General features: G+C 49.7%; 1 protein-coding gene across 2 annotated transcripts in view; it reads right to left on the bottom strand.

The window, feature by feature from the left end:
• Positions 1–86: 86 nt before the first annotated feature.
• Positions 87–23662, bottom strand: part of WARS1 (tryptophanyl-tRNA synthetase 1) — a 33410-nt gene continuing 9834 nt past the window's right edge. For both annotated transcript variants that reach the window (XM_082682012.1, XM_082682013.1), the window contains exons 3-11: positions 21923–22136; positions 20787–20895; positions 12679–12798; positions 11789–11971; positions 6791–6891; positions 4769–4881; positions 4408–4581; positions 1530–1670; positions 87–361 (exon numbers count right to left, since the gene is read on the bottom strand). In XM_082682012.1, the coding sequence (XP_082538138.1) occupies positions 200–361; positions 1530–1670; positions 4408–4581; positions 4769–4881; positions 6791–6891; positions 11789–11971; positions 12679–12798; positions 20787–20895; positions 21923–22136 (1317 nt within the window). In that variant the 3' untranslated portion in view covers positions 87–199. The remainder of the gene's footprint in view (positions 362–1529; positions 1671–4407; positions 4582–4768; positions 4882–6790; positions 6892–11788; positions 11972–12678; positions 12799–20786; positions 20896–21922; positions 22137–23662) is intronic.

Raw genomic sequence — 23662 nt, 5'->3', positions numbered from 1 at the left:
GCACCCAATCACCCCACAGGGTTATGCTCACAGGAGACAGGGAATGACATTCAGCAGAAGAAACAGCATTGATACACACAGAGGGCTTATAGACACCAGGCCAGTAATTACCGTGTGACACAGCCTAAGGGAAGTGGTGATTCGACTGGGCTGGGATTCTTGGTAAATTACATCTCAGTAAATGTATAGAAAGTGAGCGTTACTCAAAGTCGTAGGACAGCTTCCGGGGAGTCATGAACTCTTTCACTATCTCGTCTGTGACCTCCTTGCGCCGGGCCTGGTGCTCGGCGATCAAGGGCTGCAGAACTTCTATGAGCTCCTTCTTGAGCTCGCCGGTGAGCATGGCCCCGCTGGTATAATCCTGCCCGGGAGGAGACAGGCCATGTGAGAAACGGCTGCGCACGCCCTGGGTACCTCCCTTGCCCGGGCACCACCCATGCAGAGCCTGGCACACGGGCGGCATAGAAAAACGAGAACCTTAAGCCATGCCTTTCTTAAAATGACTCTGGGCCCTGGTAAGCAGCCGCGACTCAGGCTGGCACAGCGAGGGGAACAACGGGGTCCGCCCCCCACCTCGCCCACCCTCCTGCGGGGTCGGGGGACTCCAAGCCCTGAGCCCGGGGCTGCCCCCTTCAGCCTTACTGGCTTCTCTAAAATCTCTGCCGAATCTTTTTTCATTTTCTGATCGTGATGGTAACATGTACTTACTGAACAAACTTAACAAGGTACCGAAACCACAGAGCAGCAGCAAAGTAAAGAAAAAAACCCCCTGCGAAGCCAGTGCCCAGAGGCTAAGGGCCACTGCTACTATCCTGGCATGTCTCCTTTTAGACTTTTTCTGGTGTGTTGTATTTAAACATAGTGGATCTCACTGCACGTCCAATTTGGGGTCCTTTTATCACTGTCACTGGCGTACTCCCCCGTGTGATCATAAACCTCACACATGTGTGATAATCCCTCCTGACGATTCTCAGTTAAGGTTTCCTCTGTTGTACAGAGTCTCTTCTGAACTTTTTGCTACTGTCATTTTTACCGTCTTTGCATAGAGAGCTCTTTCTTATTCAGGATTAGTTTCTTGGAAAAGATGCCAAGAATTGGAAAACCTGAAGCGGGAGCTATGAACATTCTTCGGGCTCTTTGGCTCGCTGAGAGGCACGCAGGGAACGCTCGACTCACCCGGGTGAGCCCCAAAGCGTCTGGATTACAATCAGTGCAAATACGGCACAAACCCGCTAAATTGGTAGTGGAATTGTTTCAACATTGAAGGCGTCCTGATTTCACTTCTATTTCTCGATGACTCGTGGGATTAAACCTCTCTGTGTGGCTACTCACTAGCGGTTTGTATTTTCTCTTTTGGGAACTATCTGTTCATGAGGTTTCTGGGCACGTGGTCAGAACACGACAGACCTACTCAACTCTAATCTGGTCTAAGCTGAGCGCCTGCCCCTCAGGCACCAGGGACACCGGCTGCCCCCAGCGTGGCTGCCAGGCCTTCCAGGTCCCGTGTGGGCACTGGGCCCCCGCCTCACCTTCCTGATCTGCTCCAGCCTGTCGTCATCCTCCAGGAAGAAGGTCAGGTACATGAAGGACACGTCCACGTCGCAGTTGCCCCCAAACTGCCGGTGCTCCTCCGTGGTGTCTCTGCCTCCGGAGAACGCGTGCTTGTTGACCTGCGCCAGCGAGAGGACACACATGCTCGTCGGGCCGCCGCCCTGCGCATGCAAGCCGGCCCGAGCAGTGGGGGGAGGCCTCGGACGCTCCTTCCCACCGAGCCCGGGACGGGCCACCACGGGGCTCGCTGCGGAGAAGGGGGGACCGGAGGGGGGATGACCCCCCCACTCCCCAGAGACACAGAATAGAATCGGGAAAGCCAAAGCACCACCTGTGCTGAAATTTGGGGAAAATGTCCTGAAGTGTCCTCGGATTCAGTAAGAGGACAGATACGAGCCATCTTCAGAGCAAAAGGGACGAGCAGGGAAGCGCGGCTGCTGCCTGCGAGGGCGCGCTCTTGGCGGAGGACAGGAGAGCAGAGCACCCCCCCACCAGCCCCCCACCGTGGACGGGAGGACGCGAGGCACAGGACTGGGCTCCCGGGAGGGCAGAACCCGTGAGGAGCGCCGAGGTGGACAGGGCCCGCAGGCGGTGCCCACCTAAAGACAGGCACTTCAAGAAGCTGAAGAAAGACAGACTCAGAAACTAACAAAATGGTTTGTAGGATTGAAGATAATCTTAGAGAAATCAGGATCAAGAGGTAAGAGAAGAAAAGCCAAAAAGGGGAGACAAAGTTCCTTCAGTGTTCTTTCAACGACTATTTGAGAAACCTATCACGTACAAATGTCACCCTCATTTTCTTCCGGAAAAGGGTGTGTCAGCAGTCTCAGTGGAGACGTTTGGTACAGCAGGACTCCAGAGAGGATTCCTAACCGGATCATCCAGAATCGCAGACTAACGTCGGGGGGCAGAGGCTGGCGGCCACGAGTGAGGCCAGAGAAAGCTGGACTTTCTGGTGGGAGTGCCAGCGGCTCTGAGGGACAGCAGAAGCTCCGACCTGTCCCTGGGCGTGACGTCCCAGGGAGGTGGGAGGCACGTTTTGGCCCGCATGACAAAGGAGCGGTCCAACGATCCACATTTGAACTGAAATCTTAAATTTGGGTGGTACTCTACAGTTTGCAACCACTTTATATGTGATCTCATGCAAGCCTTGCCCCTAGTCTGCAGTTTTGTACAGCTGCTCCCACTTGACAGTGACACCTGGACAGCCATGGTCACCCACCAATGGCAGGTAAGTGGCGGGGCCCAGACAACCCAGGGCTCCTGCCTCCAGGCCACCCGAGGGCCCAAGCCGTGCGGGACCCGGGTTATGGCCCTGCCCCACTGCTTCCCAGCTGTGTGAAAGTAGGGAAGCTGCCGGACCCCTCTGAGCCCTACGTCCTTGCTTCTGAAATGGACGCAGCCCCCGGGGTGGCTGTCAGGACTCAGTGAGCTCGCACAGGTGAGCACATGGCAGGTGATCACGCAGCCAAGCTGCCGTGTCCCCAGCACTCTACTGTTGTTATTCGTGGGAGGGGCCTGGAGCAGATGCCCCCTCTCCTGGCTGGCGTGGAGATTCTGCTTCTGGAGTTGAAGGTGGGCTTGGGGATTGGGAACAAGGGTCTGGCCTGACCCTGTCCTGCCCCACAGGGTGCTCATGACCCTGGCAGCCTGGGTGGCTCCCGACCCTCCACTCACTGCTCACCCAGCCCTCGGGTCTTTGCTCATCCTGAGTGAATGAAAAATGTCCCAGAGCCAAAATGACTTCTTTAAAACTTCCAAAAACAAAACAAAATGACTTCTCTGCTAGAGGGGACAGGAGCTTCCCGTCCCCTCTAATGCACTCCGTGCTCTGGAATTTTCGGCCAGAAGTGAAAGAGAAAGGAAAGCCCTGCCGAGGCTGGGAAAGCTGGTGGCTACCACTTCCTGGAAGACAGTTCTGATACTAAGGGTTCCCCATTGTCAACCAGAATCTGGGACTTTCCAGAAGGCGTAGGGGCCCGGTGGTCACTCAGATGGGTGCACTACATGCCTCAAATCCAGTTTCTGTCACTCCTGTTGTGATCGTCCAACCCGCAAACGTGCACTTGGTTCCAAATGAAATGTCAACAGCTTTGTGGAACAGAGAGGGGACTGAACACATACTGGCAGTTCAGAACTGAGCAACAGAAGTGCGGCCCTGAAAAGTAAGGAAGTTCAAACTAATTCTGATTTCCAGTTTCTCTGGTGACCCGGAAAATATTTACTGAGCTCCTGCTGCATGCCGGGCCGGGCATAGCACACCCAGGCGGGACCCGACTGTGGAAGGAGGCTGATCAGTCCTGAGTCTCAGTGAGAACGCTCTGGAGAAAACTAGCCCCTACCAGCTTGGTAACGGCAGCTCGTGGGCCGTGGGCCAGGAGGGCATCTCCTGGCTTCCGGTGGAAACCTGGTCAAGCTGGTCATCCTCTCCGGGCCTCATCCTTCTTGTCTTTAAAGGGAACACACCACTATCTCCCAGTGAGAATTAAAACCTAGAAACATAAAGAAAGCACCTGGCCCAGCTCCTGGAATACGGCTGACGCCCAGAAATACACTACATTTTTTCTATTGTTTAACTGTAACTAAAGAAAATTGCCGTGATTTTGCTTCCCGAACAGGGTTGGTGAGGAAATCAGAGAAGAAAAAAAAAGAAAAAAATTCCAAAGCCTTGCCCACATGAAAAGACACAAATAAGAAAATCCCCCTGTCATCTGGGAACGGGGACAGGCTGCCTGGACCCTGGAATTCAGGGCCCCCGTGGCAGCGGAGGCCAAAGGGCAGAGCAGCACCACGCGTGCGTGTCTCCCCGGGGTGTGGCCCTGCGCAGGGGCCGCCCGCGCCCCGGGTGCCGCTCACCTTGGTCTTGATCTGCTTGGCCGTGTCTGTGAGGAAGATGGAGGAGTTGGGGTCGCTGGCGCTCATCTTGGTCTGGGCCCCCTGCAGGGCGGGGAAGAAGGTCGAGTGCAGCAGGGCTGGCTTAGGGTAGCCGATCCTGGGGGCCACGTCTCTGGTCATCCTGAAGTATGGGTCCTGTGGGGAGGGAGGGGACGGTGGGAGGCGTGGGCCAGCTGCTAGCCCGTGAGCAGCCCCAGCTTCCGGTGAGCGCAAAGAGTCAGCCCCGCCCCGCGGCACCTTTTAGACCCTCCTTTCCCACCGAAGAGGGCAAAGAGCCTCGTGCAACACCCAGGATGACACAACCCTGGCCCTGCCTCCTGACCTGGTCAATGGCACACGGGATGAGGCACTGGACATCTGTCCGGTCTCGGAAGATCTGGGGGAACGAGTTGCTGAAGGAGGGAGCGGCCTGGATGGCAGGAAAACTGATCTTCCCTGGAAAGGAGGACAAAACATCTTTATACACGAGACCGCTTCCTGCTGGAACTGTAAAAGGGGTGAACAAAAATCGGCTTTCTCCCCACTGGAAAAGTAACAGTCATTAAAGAAAACCTGAAAACTACAGAAGAGTAGAAGGAAGAAAAAACCCCCTATAGTCCCGGTTTGTGTCTCTTTTCACCCATTTCCTCTCCCTTTCACACTCTGCATTTCAGTTGTGATTCTCCTCCGGTCTGTTTTTACAGGCTCCACTTTGTACCCACACTCTATCCCATCCACGTGCCCTGGAGAGTCAGCGGTTCTCCACCCCCTGGGCGTCTGGGGTGTTCCTCGGCTTTAATTATGATACATTATGACCTCCTGGTGCATAAAACGTTCTCAATATTTTGGATGCTGCTGTTGTTAACACTGCTACTGCTATTTGCTTAGACCTGCAGAAGCGGAACTCTGGGGTCAAAGGGCATGGATCTTGGTGTGACCCTTGATAAGTGGAGCTGGGCCAGTCTACCCCTCTGCGCTGCTCAGGCATTTCCCAGGTAGCCCACGTGGCTCCAGCCCTGAAATGCTGTCTCTGTGATGCTCTTTCCCGGCAGCTGTTCTCTCCCCTCTGCAGAAAGACATGCCTCATTTCTGGGCTCCTTTCTGCCTCTGGGTGTCCGCGTGGCAGCTGCCACTGACACCAGCACCCCATTTACAGCACTGAGCAGCCCCGGCTCTGGCTCAGGGCCTTCCCTGGGCTCGTCTACGCCCCACGACTCTATGGAGAAGGTGTCACTGTCGTCCCCATTTTATGCACGTGGACACCAGGCTCAGACTGCCTCTGTGGTTTCCTGGGACTAGTGTGCAGTCAGTGAGTGGCTGAGCCAGGGTTGGAGCCCGGGTCCCCTGGCAGCAAAGTGTGTGCAGCTCCTCGTCGCGCCTGCTGTCTCCCTACTCACTTGGGCAGCCTTCAGGGAGACACCTCTCCACTCCATGCCGGGATTCCCAGGGTTAAAAAACCCTTTCAAAAGCACCGGGTTTATGCCCCAGTTGTCAGGAATGATCTGACCGAAACATCGAAGGGTTCTGCTTACGTGAAAAGCCTCCCAGTAAGGCCTCTGCACATTTCTCTCTGCACTCTTCCTTACAGGCCCCTCACGGTGGGCCCTGGAATGTGCTCCGTCCCAGCAGGCACACCCGGCACAGAGCGCCTGCAGGCACATCCTGGGAGCTGCCTGGGGCCGTGCACCCAAAATAAAGGGGAGGGGGTCCGGAGGCCCAGCCGCTAGTCTCAGGATTGATTCTCTGCCCAAGGAGCTAAGGGTCTCAAAGGAGAGAAAGCCAACGCATCTGAAGGGGGCGTGGAGGGAGACACAGGGAGAGGGGCGTAAACGTGGGCAAAGGGGCCTATCTGCTGCAGACAAGCCTGGAAGGAGAGAGAGGGAGCGCAGGTAGGGTGGGCTTCCCAGGGCCTCCAGTCAGGACCCTCCTTTTGCAGGTGGGGAAGCTGAGGTCCAGGGAGACAAAGACGGCAGGTTCCGGCCATAGAGCAGGCCCTCCTGCAGCCCCTGGGCCCCCACCAAGGCCTCCCACGCGGACTGGCGTCCCAGGAGCAGGCGGAGGACAGAAGTCATCCGTACCCTTCTCTTCCTTCTAAACCTTAAAACGAACGGATAACTAAGGAGAGGGACAGAGGGTGTCCCGAGGGATAGCTCCACATGGCCCAGAAAAGGGGCCAAAGGCATCACACCAGCTCTTGATGTTCCAGGGAAAACCCACCTATTTAAAGAGACAAACTGCAAATGCTACCACCTCAGAGAGAGCTCAGCCCCGGGCAGGCACCAAGCGCGTCAACCTGCCTCCTGCTGAGCTTGGCTCCTGTCTGAGGGCAGCGGGGCGGGGACCGCGGGCAGCAGCGGCTCCTTACCGATGCAGTCACTGTCAGTGAAGCCGAAAATGCCTTTCACCTGGTTGAAGGTGACGTGCTTCTGTATCTTCACCACGTTCTTGTAGAAGCCTGGGCTCATCCTGCAAAGACAGTCAGAATCAAACTCCGGACCCAGAGGGTGGCGTCCACTGAGGGCAAAGCAGCAGATGGTACAACATGGCAGGCCAGACACAGGCCGGAACACACTGGGGAGGAAGGCGCTGTGACGCCCCCTGTACGCAAAGATGCCTGCGGCAGGCGAGGCGAACACACCTCTACCTGTGGAAGGAAATCAACATGAAGCTGATAAGCAACTAAGGCAAGAACACACCGGATTCAGTGGTTGACTCAGCGGCTAACATGAGATATTGAGATTCTGCCAGGGTCACTGCTGAGCTTATGGGGCTGTAAGTTTGGGGGCCCCAGTGCAGCTTTTCTGTTGAGACGGACCGTGTGCTTTCTCGTGGGAGATTACCGTTGACCCTGGAACAACGCGGGTCCACTTACACGTGGTACTTTTCAGTAGTTAACACTGCAGTGCTACATGGTCTTGGCTTGTTGAATCCACGGATGTGGGGAACTTAGGCTGTGGAGGGCCGACTGTGAGTTATACGTGGATTAACCTTCTCATTGTTCAAGGGTATTTGCAACCTGTTGCTGGATGTAGTGTCCGGATAGCAACTGACGGGCCCAGGAAGGAGGGTCTGTCTCAGTGCAGCTGGTCCTCCCTGCATCCGGCCACCACTGTCCCCTCCACCGTGGGGCAGCCAGGCTGTCTGGACAGGGCGAACTCTCCTGGGTGGTGAGGGGTGTGAATACAAGGCCTGGATCTGTGGCAGCCATTCTGCTATTAGAAGGAACTAGGCTGAAGGGGCAAAACCCAGAGGGGCTTCTTACACTGCATCTTTTGACTGACATATTCAGTAGCTTTTCCTCCAGGCCCTATTATGTGTCAGGCACCATAAAGATAAAAGGAAAAGGCGGGAAAGCTGCCGTTTACTATCGGGGGCAGGAGCTGTGCTGAGTGCGGGAGATACACTGCCACTGCCCCGCTCCCCTGTGAGGAGGCAGCTTTGCCTCCACTTTCACAGAGGCTCAGAGAGGTTATGGTCATAGACCTAGTGAATCTAGGACCTGGGATCCAAACCTAGGCTCGTCTGGCCCCAAGGCCTGTGCTTTTCTCACCACATCTCACAGCGTTTGAAGAGTTTAAGGCTTCTGGCCTGACGGAGGGCCACCGAATGCCTCTGGGCAGGCACGGGGCGAGCGTCAGAAGCGCAGGGATGCCGGCTGCCTGCGTCTAGGGCAGCCACAAGGCAGGGAGGCCGGTAAAGGCCAAGGCCACCGCAGCAGGGTCTGTTTGAGTTGAGCAGAGTCCCACTCAGACAGGGAGCAAGGGCGGGGGAGGGATGGTGGCTTCCACTTCAGCCCTGGGGGCACCGGCCAGGGTGGGAACAGCGCTGCGAGGACGCGCCAGGAGCAATGGCAGCAAAGCGCTCCCAGCACAGGTCACCCCCCCCTACACCCCCCGACGTACACTGAACACACCAGAGAGCAGAGCGGGATAGCCACCTGCAGAGATGCCCGCTCGTTCATCCTGCCGGAACAGGAGCGACCTCCGTGCCAGGGGTCTCCTGGGGGAAAGCAGCAGGCCTCGTGCTGCCTACGCCTGGCGAGGACCAGCGCTGTCCACCACCGGGGGGGGATGGGCAAGAACTCCGTGCATCCTGGGGTTGAGGCGACCGTCAATGCTAGTCCCCTGGGCAGGTCAGCCGGTAGGCCCATCCTCTTGTGTCTGGGGTCGTGCTGCATAAGATGGCCTCCAAGGCCCACAAGGAGGGAAAGTCTACAGCAGCCCTAGTATCAGAAGCAGTGCTTCTGAAGAAGACCGCCTTGACCGTTCTTGGAGGCCGGGTCGCTCTCTGGCTGCACCGAGAGCATGGCCACCCCCCCCCCAGGGATGTCTGTCCCCCGGGCTCGCCCCTGTGCTGATGCAGCGTGACGCACCCCGAGGCTTCGCCTTGGGGACCAGGAACAGACCCAGCTGCATCCTGTAAATGAGGGCTGGGTACCAGTTTGTCCCCCGAGAACACCTGCCCCTCACACTCACATAGCTTGGAGAACATGGCCTGGATTTCCTCACACAGGCAGGCAAATGAGCGACAGGGTTCTAAGTTGGAAGAGATTTTCAAGAGTGACACTGGGCACTCACCAGGGCCAGGCTCTGCTGGAAGCGCCCCACATGCAGCAGTTCAGTGGTCAGTCCTCATGAAGCTGCAGCGTAGGTGCTCCCGTCCACTGAGCTAACCACCCTGTCCTTTCTGTTCTTCCTTTGTCCTTACAACACTCATTCTCACCTGGTTTACTACCTGTTAAGTCCCGTTAGAGAGAACCTGACGGAGCGGCTGGATAACTGTCTTGGCTGCTGACCCCCAGCATCATCTGACATGTAGCAGATGCTCAATAAACACCTGTCCAACATTCACTGCCCGAGTCACACAGGAGGTGGCGGTCAGGATGCGAGCCCAGGCGGGCACTCTGAACCCCTCAGCTAGACCACCCCTAACTAGTAGTAACCCCCACTGCATAGGAAAACGGGAGCTCAGAGAACTGAAGGACTTGCCCACAGGAACCAAACCAAGCCCGGCACAGAGTTGGGTCTGGACCACTGGCTTTCAGCGTCCCGGAGCAGTGTCCTTCCACCCCTCGGGGGTCCTGTCAGGAAGGCCCCTCGGGGCCCAAACGTGTGGGGGGCAGGGTGGCGGGAAGCCTCAGCCCCAGCACCGACTCCTTCCCCCATGGAGCCCCCGAGGGGTGGGGGAGGTTTTGTTGTGTTTCTTGTTCGTAAGGAAGACTGGCTTGGGAAGGAGCTTTATGAAGTCAGAGGTTTAGATTTTGAGTTAAACTTCCAGAAAAACAGTAAAATGCTTGAGTGTTTAGAAGAAACTCTTAAAGGGAAAAAGACACTTGAAAACAGACTTTAACATTTAAATGTCCCTCCTAACTTTAGGTTCAACATAAAATACCTAAGAAGAGCTAGGACAGGCCCTTTGTCTGGGCTTTCATCTTTACCCCACGTTCATAAAGAAAAAGGGAGTTCTTAGGGAGCAAAGGTGGCAGAATTGAAGCTGCAGGTACCAGAAAGACAGGGTGGAGACCAGTCGCCACAGACGCCACATTCTCTCAGAACGAGCTGAAAGCACGTGGGCCATGGTGGTCTTCTCACGCGGACTGTTCAGAAGTTCACGCCCCCGCCCTGACATTCTCACGGACTCGTCAGAGGTGTTTGTTTCTGTCCTATCAACATCTCAGCACCGCAACAGGGGACTTTGTTTTGCTCAGTGCTGTGTTCTCGGGGCCTCGGGGGGCACCTGCCACGGCGAGCACCCCGTGACGGCTGCTTTACTGGTCTAGTGTGAGAGGACAACCCCTCACACTGCACCAGAGGGGGGGCCCGGGGCGCAGGGGGACCAGAGAGGGGTACCTAAATCTGGCTGCAGGAGGGACAGCTCCCAGGAGAAGGTGGTGCTTGACCACGTGTTTGGAAGGCAGCATAGGAATCCGCGGAGCTGGGAGTCCTGGGGTCAGGGCAGAGAAGAGCAGGGACAAAGGCGAGGGTGTGGAACAGCAAATTGTTCTGTATAGCTGCAGGGGGCGGTGACCAGAGAGGAACACAGGTCAAATCACAAGGGGCTGGTGTGCAAAGGAGAAAGCGAGAACTTTATCCTGATGATGATGGAGAACCAGGAAAGCTGTGAGCAGGGGACTGAGCCACACCTGCCTTTTAGAAAGATCGCTGGCTGGTGGGGGACCAAGGCTGAGAGGGGCCACGGTGGGTGGGAAGAGGCTGCACAAAAGGATGCCAGTGACTGTGTGATGCCAGTACTGCCTTGTCCTAAAAAGAGCAGAACCCATGGTGTGTCTATGGGTTCAAGCAGTTGAATCAGGTCCTTTTAAGGAATAGGGGGAGAGAAATAAAACTAAGTGTCATGAAAATGATAATAACGGTGACAACTAAGGTCTCATCTAACCCTATTTCATGGACCAGACTTGCTGACTCACAGACCCTGAACAGAGGAGACCTGGGACTCGAACCCAGGTCTATTTTCCTCCCTTGGAAGGTCATGTTTCTTCATGGACCCCACAATGCCTCTGTGCCCACAAGAGAGTGGTTAAAAAAATGTAATAGGTAAAATTAGAAAATGCATTCATTTACTGGCTGCTAGAAAGGTCAGATTTCATACCAAGGCGTGTATTCCTCTCAATGGCTATAAAGCTCCCCCTCAGATCTCAGTAGTTACAGAAGGGACCCTTCTGGGCAGTGTTAACCAGCAAGCTCCTCTGCACCTACTGCTCACGCAGCCTTTGGTGTTTCCACTACACCCCGTCTGGGCCTCTAACGAATCTCCTAACAGGGGCCACACTCCACCAGCAAGGTGGGCCCTCAAGCACTGTCCCCCACGGGCGGCCAGACCCGTGCAGGGAGCGCCATATCTTAGGGGCTCATGCAATACTTGGTGACCTGAAGAGCATTCTTCTTGGGATGGTGGACAGAGTCTTACTTTTCTAACACACTTCTTGGTAGTCGTCTGGAATGAAGTTCAAAACCGCAGAAGTTACAGTTTGAGGACTTCCAGAAGGAAATCTTTTGGACTATTAAGTGTCTGGTTTAACTAGACTGTGAGGGAACTGTGTCACCAGTGAGTCTTTTCTCTGTAGGGAAAAAGGTACACTGAGAAAGAGAAAGACACCCAAATTGGCACAACTGACCATCCGTGGAGAGAAACTACGACACAGATGCACATCTGTCACAAGCTGAGGATGGAAATCGTATTTGTCAATAAACCAATAAACCAGACCATAACATTTAATAAGGGAAGAAAAACACCTTCCAGACCTCGAGATGCTTCAGGTGTTTCAGCTGCAGCCGTGGCCATGATGACTTGTCTACAATCTGCATCTACTTATTTAAAAGGCAGGCAGGCGTTCTCTCCTTACCCCATGTAGTCAAGGTCAGAGAAGATGAAAGTCTTCTTGATGTCAAAGCCGCAGGCGATGATGTCCTTGGCGTTCTCCACAGCGTAGCCATAGGCCTGGTCCAGGGTCAGGTCCTTCCACAGGTACTTCTCGTCATCGGTCATCTGGATGACCAAGGGCACATTGAACACATCCTGCAGCCACCTAAGAGAGGGGGGGAAGAAGGCCGTCATCTCATTTCCCTGCAGAAAAACGCCACTGTGCCTCTGAAAACACGGTTCCTGCTAACAATGTATGTCAAAACGTCCCTGCCCACAAAATCACACGCTCTGATCACACTGTGAATTTGACTCCTGTTAATAAGGGCTACAACTGTTTATTACCATGTCAGCTCTGTGCTGGTTTCCCTGCACACTTTATTTTGAAGCCTTACAAGAACTGTAGGTGGTAGGTATTATTACTCCCTCTGGCAGATGTGGAAACTAAGGCCCAGAGAAGTAACTCTTCTATGGTCACGTGGACAGGGGAAGAGGAGGACGCAGGTCCACTGACTCCAAAGCAGTGCTCTCTCTACCACCCACATCCCGCTAAAGCGACACCAGGAACAGGGTGAAGAGAAGCCACAAAGGCAGCAACTCCCCAAGACCTTGGTTGTTCAAGCAGATGTGAACTAGTACTGTCTTGTCAGTTCTAGACAAGGTTTGTGACTAACATTTCTTTCTTTTTTTTTTTGGCAAAATAATACATATATTATCTATGATTGGCAGATATACTGCTGATTTAGTCTCTCCATGGTTCAAAAGAATTTCAAAATAACAAAGTAATTTTATACACCATACTCGATCAGTAATGTGACTAACATTTCTGATTCACTAATACAAGTGAGAACAGTCACACGACGCAATACTTACTTTGTGAAGATAAACGGGATGAGATGACCTACGTGCATTGCTTCAGAAGAGGGGCCCCTGCCCGTATACAGGTAAAATGGTTTCTTATTTTCATAGGCATCAAGAATTTGATGCATGTCTCTAAAGGAAAAAGGAGAAAAGAAAATAGTGTGATGTTCTGAGAAAAAAATCGCGGTGTGAATGCTCATTTGGAAATGGTAAACAGACAAAACAACCCGGATAATCACTAGAGCTTGTTATCCTTGGCGCTTATGCTGTAAAAACAACAGGAAACTTCTTCTGAGCTGGTTCTCCTGTGATTGTTTTAAAAGTGGAAGACATGCAGATTGGGAATAATATATTTAAATGTTGGTCAGACACTGGATCTCTCTTGGAATTCCTCCAAGTATCGATGTTGACATACTGCCTGCTTCACACACTTTCCTGGGAGTGACACCAGGCCAACACCACCCAGTCCTTGTGGAGAACCGCACAGCGCCGACACTCTGCTGGCCCAGATGGGGGAAATCACAGGGCTCCCACAGTCCTGACTTAGGCAGGGAAGTGAGGGATGCCCCCAGGTGGAGATCTGCTTTGGGCTCCCTCAGCTACACTGGGACCAGGTGTCTTCATCTGGGAGTTATTCTGGAATCATCCACCCTCCCCAAGGACTGGGGTCCACTAACAGCACACACGAAGAGGCCTCCTCCCTGGCGGTGCATCAGAATCACCTGGCCGGCTGTTTCCACACCACATCTGCCTGAGCTGTGCCTCCACAGACTCTGGTCCAGTGGGTCTGGGGTGATGCCTGGGAATCTGTATTTTTAAAACCCCTGCCGGTTCAGAATGGCCATCATCAAAAAATCTACAAACAATAAATGCTGGAGAGGGTGTGGAGAAAAGGGAACCCTCTTGCACTGTTGGTGGGAATATAAATTGATACAGCCACTGTGGAGAACAGTATGGAGGTTCCTCAAAAAACTAAAAACAGAACTACCATGTGACCCAGCAATCCCACTACTGGGCATATACCCAGAGAAAACCATAATTCAAAAAGGGTCATGTACCACAATGTTCACTGCAGTTCTATTTACAATAGCCAGGACATGGAAGCAACCTAAATGCCCATCAACAGGTGAATGGATAAAGAAGATGTGGCACATATGTACAATGGAATATTACTCAGCCATAAAAAGAAATGAAATTGAGTTATTTGTAGTGAGGTGGATGGACCTAGAGACTGTCATACAGAGTGAAGTAAGTCAGAAAGAGAAAAACAAATACTGTATGCTAAAGCACATGCATGGAATCTAAAGAAATGGTACTGATGAACCTAGTGGCAGGGCAGGAATAAAGATGCAGATGTAGAGAATGGACTTGAGGACACGGGGAGGGGGAAGGGTAAGCTGGGACGAAGTGAAAGAGAGGCATGGACATGTATACACTACCAAATGTAAAACAGCTAGCTAGTGGGAAGCAGCTGCTTAGCACAGGGAGATCAGCTCAGTGCTTTGTGCCCACCTAGAGGGGTGGGATAGGGAAGGTGGGAGGGAGACGCAAGAGGGAGGAGATATGGGGATATATGTATATGTATAGCTGATTCACTTTGTTATACAGCAGAAACTAACACACCATTGTAAAGCAATTATACTCCAGTCAAGACGTTAAAAAAATCCCACAAAACAAAACAAACCCTGCCAGTGACTGCAACGTTTGGCAGGGTATGAAACCACCCTTCCAGGGTGTGAATGTTCTTTGTTTCTGGGCAAAGTATGCCCAAATAAAAGAGGAATAGCTGCCTTTTCCAGAGGTCTGGGTAGGAGAACCCAGACAAGAGTATTCTGAAAGTGACTTCTCCTTATGCCCCAGACCAGGGGCTAACAGTGCTTATCTCTGGGCTGATAGGATTAGGGGGATTCTGGTTTTCGTGCATAGTTTTGATTTTTCCCCAAGGAATGATCACCCAGTGCTTCTGAGATAAGGAAAGAATGAAACACTTGATTTTGGAAGAAAAAGAGTCCTTCTTTGGTTCTCATGAGTAACCAAATCAAACTTTTATCAGCTTATAGAAAAGAAAAAGAGCACAGCCGTCCCATGAGCTGCTCTTTTTATTTTTTTGCCGCACCGTGTGGCATGTGAGATCTTAGCTCCCCCACCAGGGACTGAACCTGTGCCACCTGCAGTGGGAGCACGGAGACCAGGTCCCGGCTGCGCTGCTCCAGATGGCTTTGCAGGAAGTCTCTGAGCACTCACGACGTGCTGTCCCGAGGGGTGCTGTCCCGAGGGCAGGGCGCCGACGAGGCTCCCGTGCTGGGCTCAGCTTTGTGAGGATGGCTTCCCGCAGGGCCCCCTCGGCTGCAGAGGGAGACAGCGCGTGGCAGATCTCATCAAACGCCTACTTCACAGACCTGAGAGGCGTTCTTAAATCTGAGCATGGCCAAAGCTTCAAGTCCTATGCCTCCCTAAACCAAGAGCCCACAGCATTATTATACTGAAGTAAATACGTCACAGGGCAGTGAGAACTGTAAAATGCTAAGATAAAAATTTGATTTAAGATCAACAAAATTGATAAAGCTTGAGCTAAAAAAACAAAAGACTCAAATTACCAAAGTCAACAGTACTAAACACTTTATAGGAGTAAAAAGGATTATAAGGGAATAATACTAGGAACAGCTGTATGCCAGCAAGTTAGACAACCTTGATGTAATAGACAAATTTACCAAAACTGACTCAAGAAGAAATAGAAAATCTGAACAGATCTATAGCAAGCAAAGAAATTGAACTAGGAATAAAAAAAAGTCACACAAAGAAAAGCCTCGGGCCAGATGGCTTCACTAGTGAATTCTCTCAAATTTTCAAAAGAGAATTAACAACAATCCTTCACAAACTTCCAGAAAAATGGAAGAGGGAATACGTCTCAACTCATGCTATGAAGCCAGTATTATTCTGATACCCAAAGCAAAGACATCAAAAGAAAACTACAGACCAATGTCCCTTATGAATACAGATGAAAAACTCTTCAGCAACTCACAAACCAAATCCAGCAACATATAAAAAGGATTACACACCATAATCAACTGGAATTTGTTCCAGGAATGCAAACTTGGTTCAACATACAAAAATCCATCAATGTGATACACGGTATTAATAGAAAGCATGACAAAAGCCACATGATCATCTCAACAGAGGAAGAAAAAGGATTTGATAAAACCCAATATTCTTTCATGATAAAAATACTCAACAAACTCAGAACAGAAGGGAACTTCCTTAAAATGAAGGGCATTTATGGAAAACCCAAAGCTACTCAATGGTGAAAGACTGAAAGATTTCCCCCTAAGATCAGGAATCAGACAAGGATGCTCACTTTCACAAGGACTGTACTAGAATTTCTAGCCAGAGCAATTAGGCAAGAAAAAGAAATCCAAATTGGAAAGGAAGAAGTAAAATTATCCTTACTCGCAGGTGAAATAATGCTATATAACAAAAATGCTCCAGAATCCACAAAAAAAGAAAAAAAAAAGAGAGAGAACGTTAAAAAGAAAACCACAGGCCCAAATGGTACCATGTTAAAGCCCATGACACTAAACCTAGACTTAATATCTGATTTAACTGCACTTTCCACCTTCCCCAGAAATGTAATCTTAATCAACCAGTCTGGAATTTTCTGCTCAGCACCTATGAGGTAAACTGTCTCCTGCCCTACACCTTCGATCCCTCAAGAATCAATCTGCGTGGTAAAACCCTTGCCATTCCCGTCCACAAAAAGATGTCCTGGCCTAAAAATAATCCTTTTTTCCCTTTTGCTAATTCCTCCCTTGCCCCACCCCTCTCCCTGTAAAAAGCTTCCATTTTGTAAAACCCCTTGGAGCACCTTTCTAGTTGCTAGATGGGAGGCTGCCTGATTTATGAATCACTGAATAAAGATAATTAGATCTTCAAATTTATGTGGCTGAATTTTGTTTTTTTTAATAAGAACTAATAAATGAACTCAGCAAAGTTGCAGCACGTACGATCAACACACAAACATCAGTTGTGGTATTTCTATACAGTAGTGCAATATCGTGACTGATTGTAAGAAATATACATTTGGTCTTCGTTCTATCCTGTTTCAAGCACAGAGCTCCTTTAACCATTGTGGGAATTTCCTAAGTGAAAAGAATGATAAAGATAGGAGTGTTATTCATATAATAAGCTCCTTTCAACCACACCAAAATTTATGCTACTTAAGTGACTTTTGGAAAGCCCGTAGATAACCTAAGGAGGCGGGCTGGTTCCCAGGGGAGCTAACTCTGATTAGAGGATTGGAACTTTCAGTCCCCCCTGCCTTCGCCCCACTTTCTGGGGAGGGCGGAGGGGCTGGATATTGAGTTTAATTACCAGTGGCCAGTGATTTAAATAATCACGTCTATGTAGTGAAGGCTCTATAAAAACCCAAAGGACAGCTTCAGAGAGCTTCCGGGTTGGTGAACACATGGAGAAGTGGGGAGAGAGGTGCCCAGGGAGACCATGGAAGCGCTGTGCTCCCACACACCCTGCCTTGTGCACCTCTTCCATCTGGCTGTTCTTGAATTATACCTTTTATAATAAACTGGTAATCTAGTAAGTAAAATGTTTTCCTGACTTACGTGAGATGCTCTGGCAAATTCACTCCACGAAGCAGTCATGGGACCCTCTGATTTATGGCACGGGTAACAGTCCAGACCCGTGATTCCTGTCTGAAGTAGGGAGGTGGGGGGCAGTCTTCTGGGACTGAGCCCTTAACCTGTGGGATCAGACGCTATCTCCAGGTAGACAGTGTCAGAACTGGGTTAAATTGTAAGACACCAGCTTGTGCTGCAGAACCTGATGTGTGGAAACCCCACACATCCGGTATCAGAAGTGAAGCAGAGCTGCAGTGAGCACTGAGCTAGAGGAAACACACAGGAGTGTGCTTTCCCTTCAGAAACAGCAATGAACAATCCAAAAAAGAAATGAAGAAAACGTTATCTTCAACAGCATCAAAAAAAACAAAACCTTAGGAATAAATCTAACAAAAGAAGTGCAAGGCTTGGGGCTTCCCTGGTGGCACAGTGGTTAAGAATCTGCCTGCCAATGTCGGGGACACGGGTTTGAGCCCTGGTCTGGGAAGATCCCACATGCCACGGAGCAACTAAGCCCGTGTGCCACAACTACTGAGGCTGCGCTCTAGAGCCCACGTGGCACAACTACTGAAGCCCACGCACCTAGAGCCCATGCTCCACAACAAGAGAAGCCACCGCAGTGAGAAGCCCGCGCGCAGCAACAAAGACCCAATGCAGCCAAAAATAAATAAATAAATAAATTTATTTAAAAAAAGGAAGTGCAAGACTTGTACACTGAAAACTATAAAACACTGCTGGAAGAAACTAAAGACCTGGTGAATGGAAAGACGTCTATGTGCATGGATAGGAAGACTTGATATTTTAAGATGGCAACACTCCCCAAATTGATCTATAGATTCAGTGCAAAATCTCTACCAAAATCCTAGCTGCCTTTTTTATAGAAATTAGCAAGTTGATCCTAAAATTCACTTGGAAATGCAAGGGACCTAGAACAGCCAAAATAATCTTGAGAAGAACAACGTTGGAGGACTCACACTTTCCAGTGTCAAAACTTACTACAAAGCTACAGTAACCAAGACTATGTAGTATATTTAATAAACCCTTAAATATACGGTCAATTGATTTTCAACAAGAGTGTCAAGAAAATTCAACAACAGTCTTCAAAAACTGGCGCTGGGACAACTGGATATTCACATGCAAAAGAATGAAGTTGAATCCTCCCTCACATATATACAAAAATTAACTCAAAATGGATCAGAGACCTAAATGTAAGGGCTAAAAGAATAAAACTCTTAGAAGAAAAAACAGGTGTAAATATTCATGACCTTGAATTAGACAATGGTTTCTTAGATATGACACCAAGCAACGAAAAACAAACAGAAGAAAACTGGATTTCATCAAAATTAAAAATTTGTGCTTCTAAGGACACTGTAAATTAAGAGCTAATATTTGAAAATCAAGTATTTGATAAGAAACTAGTATCCAGAATATATAAAGAACTATTATAACTCAATAATGAAAAGATAAATAACCCAATTAAAAAGTTGGCAAAGGATCAGAGGAGACAGTTCTCTAAAGAATACATAAAAACAGTCAATAAGCATATGAAAAGGTGCTCAACATCATTAGTCATTATGGAAATACAAATCAAAATCACAGTGAAATACCACCTCACACTTACTAGGATGGTTATGGAAAAACACAAAATGGAAAAGAATAAATGTTGGCGAGGATGTGGAGAAACTGGGACCTTTGTTTGCACTTTGCTGGTGGGAATGCAAAATGATGCAGTCACTGTGGAAAACAGTTTGGAAGTTCCTCAAAAAGTTAAATGGTTAACTTATGACCCAGCAGTTCCACTCCCACATACACACTCAAGAGAACTTAAAATATATGTCCACATAAAAGCCTGTATGCAGGACTTCCCTGGTGGCGCAGTGGTTAAGAATCCTCCTGCCAATGCAGGGGACACGGGTTCGAGCCCTGGTCTGGGAAGATCCCACATGCCGTGCAGCAACTAAGCCCGTGCACCACAACTACTGAGCCTGCGCGCCACAACTACTGAAGCCCGAGTGCCTAGAGCCTGTGCTCCGCAACAAGAGAAGCCACTGCAGTGAGAAGCCCGCCCACCGCAACGAAGAGAAGCCTCCGCTCGCCGCAACTAGAAAAAGCCCACAGACAGCAATGAAGACCCAACACAGCCAAAAATAAATAAATAAAATAAATAAATTTATTAAAAAAAAAACCTGTATGCAAGTGTTCGGAGCAGCATTATTGATAACCCAAAAGTGAAAATACCCCAAATGTCCATCAACTGTTGAATGGGGGGGTATGTCCATTCAATAAAATATTTTTCAGGTATGAAAAGGAATGAAGGACTGACATATGATACGTCATGGAGGAACTCTGAAAACATGATGCCAAGCGAATGAAGCCAGACACAAAAGGCCACATGCGGTATGATTCTATTTATATGAAATGTTCAGAACAGGCAAATCCACGGACACAGGAAGTAGGTTAGTGGTTGCCAGTGGTGCTGGTGGGGAGGGAGGAACAGGGAGTGACTGCTAATGGGTAGAGGGTTATTTTTTGGGGTGAGGAAAATGTTCTGGAATTAGACAGTGGTGATGGTTGCACAACCTTGTGAATACACCAAAAACCCCACTGAATTATGTACTTTCAGAAGGTGAATTTTACGTCATGTGAATTAAATCTCAATTAAGGGAAAAGCTTTGACTGCATTCTGCCCAGAAGGAGGGCTGAGCGGGGCTTGGAGCTCTCGGCCTGTAGAATTTAAAGCTCGGCAGACTGCCGGGCTCTGTCCTGCGCGCTCTCCGTAACCCTGCTGTGCGGGCGGAACAGAGCAACCCGACCTCCGACTACAAACTCCACGAACACGGCCTTGAACCCAGCCCGAGGCGATGTGTGGGGCGGGAGAGGCAAGACCTCACTCAGAAGCTGGCTGTTCTCTGATGTTATCTGCATGGAATTTATGACCTCAGGTAGGGATATTCTGTGCGTGTTCGCTCTATTAGTTTCTCTCTCTTTTTTTAACTTTTTTTTAACTTTTAATTTTGTATTGGTGTATAGCTGATGAACAACGCTGTGATAGTTTCAGGTGCACAGCAAAGCGACTCTTTGGCTATTATTTATGAGTAGGCCAGAACAATAGGAGGAAGAAGTATGTAATTTCAGGAAGCCTCCTGCTTATCTCATGGGAAATGCTGAACTTGGACACGTTGATCTCTTTTGTTTTGTGACATTTTATAGTTTATTGCACGTAACCTGGCATGAATCTCATCTGCTGTGTACTTGACCTTCACCTTGTGAGGTGGGCAGTTTACAGGTGAATAAACTAAGGGCCAGAGGTGAAGGGACGGGCACCATCCCATGGCCAGTCACTGCCAGCACAGGAGGTGGAACCGGCCTTCTGCCAACTGGCAACCACTCGCCGCAAGGGCCTGGAGGTCTGAGGGAACAGCACCCTGATAGTTTTCTTCATTAGAAGAAGAGGAGGGGTGGGAGGCCCTGCAGTGAGAAGACCCTGACCTGTGTGAGAAGAAGATTCCCCTGCGCAGGAAGCGGTGCGGCCTCTGACCCGTGGCTCTCTCTATTCGGTTTATCAGCTCCTTGTCAATTTTACTGCTTCCGAACCGAACTGGAAAAAAAAAGAAGAGATGCCGATCTCAGGTGGTGGGAGGTTTGGTGATATTGCTGAAACGAGAGGGAAAGCCTTGTGATCCACGCACAGTCTCAACAGACCCAGGCCTCTTCAGGCCTGAGGCTCTGGTCCCTTCCACCAGCCCAGAGTGGAGGTCACAGCCAGCAGAACAGAAAATAAATTACAGAACAAAATGCTCTTTTGTCTGGGATGGGATTCTGACAGGAAACAGATCCAGAATGCAGTTTAGCTAGCAACTCCAGGCAACCACACACACACACACACACACACACACACACACACACACACACACACACACACACACACACACACACACGCCCCCGCTGCTGACTGCTCATTAAGCTATCATTTATATTCACTCACAACCATAAATTTAAATAGTCTTTAACCGAATTAACAGCTGTCTTCAAGAGAATTTTCCCTCATTGATAGTCTATAATAAATCATGGAAAATGGCTTAGACTTAGGTAAGAACATTTTAGTTCTGTTTCTTTTTTGACAGCCATCAATGTTCTCAGAGTAAGGATTTTCCTGAGCAGGAAGCCCTCCAGTGAAGGGCTTGGCAGTGAGGACCTGCCCCCTGTGAGGAGTCATCTTTCTTAAGCTGACTTCCAGCTGTTTAGCTCCACACTCAGTATCACACTGGAGGAGAAACCTTAAGTAATCTATGACTGACTTGTACCCACTAAGTTAGAGACAACTTAAGTGACTGTAAAGATGCCCAGTTCCATGGACCTTCCCCAAGTTCTGAATTGCTCAAAAAAAGGAAAAAGCTTCTACCAAGCTCTCTACTATAAATCATTATTTTGAGATTTATTTTATATTGTTATGTTAATTAACAATAATCCTCTGGGAATAAAATGCACCACAAAAGATTTTAGGATCTATTTTCTCCTTGGCATTGAAGCTTGACTGGATGTATGATTAATTCAAATTAGAAAACATCAGTGGAATCAACTCAATGGAATCACTCCTAAAAGCTGGGGCTTTTCCCATAACGTACCGATGAGCTTGTCATAGTCAATGCCTTTTGCACTGCTTGTCTGTACTGTCCATGGGTCCACAAAATCCTCGCCTGCTTCTGTGGCATCCAGGCCACCATCACTCCCAGGTGCCGGGTCCCTTGGAGGGTAGTCAGCCTTGTAATCCTCCCCCGTGGCAGCTTTGTAGCTCATTTTCAAGGATAACAACATCTCCACTGCGGAATCAATTTCATTCTGCACAAAGGAGCAAGGGTGAAGGCTGAGTGTATTAACAACAACTAACATTTGCCGAATGTTACTGCTGTGGGGCAGGTGTTGTGCTAACTGCTTTCACACACATTACCTCCTTTAGCCTTACAATGACCCTACGAGGAAGGCGTCATTGTCACTGTTCTTTTCCAGTTGAAGAACGTGAGACTCAGAGAGGTGAAGGAGCTTGCCCATGGACACACAGCAAGTCATGGGCCTGAACTTATTTTAATTTATGATTTAAAAAAAATCTATTTATTTTATTTATTTATTTGTGGCTGCGTTGGGTCTTCGTTGCTGCGCGTGGGCTCTCTCTAGTTGCGGAGCACGGGCTTCTCATTGCGGTGGCTTCTCTTGTTGCGGAGCACAGGCTCTAGGCGCGCCAGCCTCAGTAGTTGTGGCTCATGGGCTCTAGAGCGCAGGCTCAGTAGTTGTGGTGCACAGGCTTAGTAGCTCCGCGGCATGTGGGACCTTCCCGGACCAGGGCTCGAACCCGTGTCCCCTGCATCGGCAGGCAGATTCTTAACCACTGCGCCACCAGGGAAGCCCCTTTGTTTTTTTTATCTGTTGGTCTAGTGCTACGGATTACTACCACAAACACTATAGGATACGTGTAGCGACACAATTTACACCGTTGTTTATGACAGAGTTAATGTGCTAAATGTTACTTAAACACCACCAATGCCAGCGAACATATGGGACAAGCTCCACTAATCAATTACACTGAGCTCTGCACTGGAACTTGTTTTTACAATCCACACAGGTTGAGATGAATATTTATGGAAACTTAAACAACGATGCCACCAAGGACAGCAACAGCAACTCAAGTAGACATTGTGAAAACAGATAAAGGCAAGGAAAAAATACAGACTTTCAGGTCATAAATTAAGGAGGGATTCACTGGGAAACAGTTATACTACAGCATTTTGGAGTCTTATCAAGCTGTCCAAAGTGTTTGCACATTTAGTGTTTTAAAATAAGCACAAGAAAAACAAATGTAAAATATATCCTTGGGTAAGCTGGAAACCCATTAAAGACCTCCTCTCTTCCAGGAGCCCACACTAGCCACCCCTGGAAGCCTGGCATTTGAAAAAGCAAACCTAATTAAGCAGATCAGTCATGCTACGCCCTAAGGCTCTACTCCCACAATTGGCCTTGCTGGGTTAGACCACAAAGAATATACACAGTCCAATCTGCTTGCCAAGGGAACTACAAACACTTCCATTTAGAGTTTATACATAATGTGCTATAAACTGGGCTTCCCAGTGGAGAAACATCACAGCACCAAACTCCATTCAGAGAGAGCTCCTCTGTCAGGTACGGCACCTGGGCCACAGAGGACTGTTACTGTAGGGTGATTTCGCAAGCACAGATTTGTGTTTCAAACTCCGAAACCATCTGGAATTCATCGTTTAAACGAGTCAGAGTTGTGGCATCAATAGCCCCATGGATAGACCTCATGCAAGAGACAGGATGTTGGCCTACCTTAGACAGGCAAGCATGTTTTCCTC

This window comes from Grampus griseus, assembly GCF_964374135.1.
Source record: "Grampus griseus genome assembly, chromosome: 2".
Lineage (NCBI taxonomy): Eukaryota > Metazoa > Chordata > Mammalia > Artiodactyla > Delphinidae > Grampus > Grampus griseus.
Note: the sequence above shows the minus strand (reverse complement) of the source record. Positions and strands in the feature narration are given on the sequence as shown.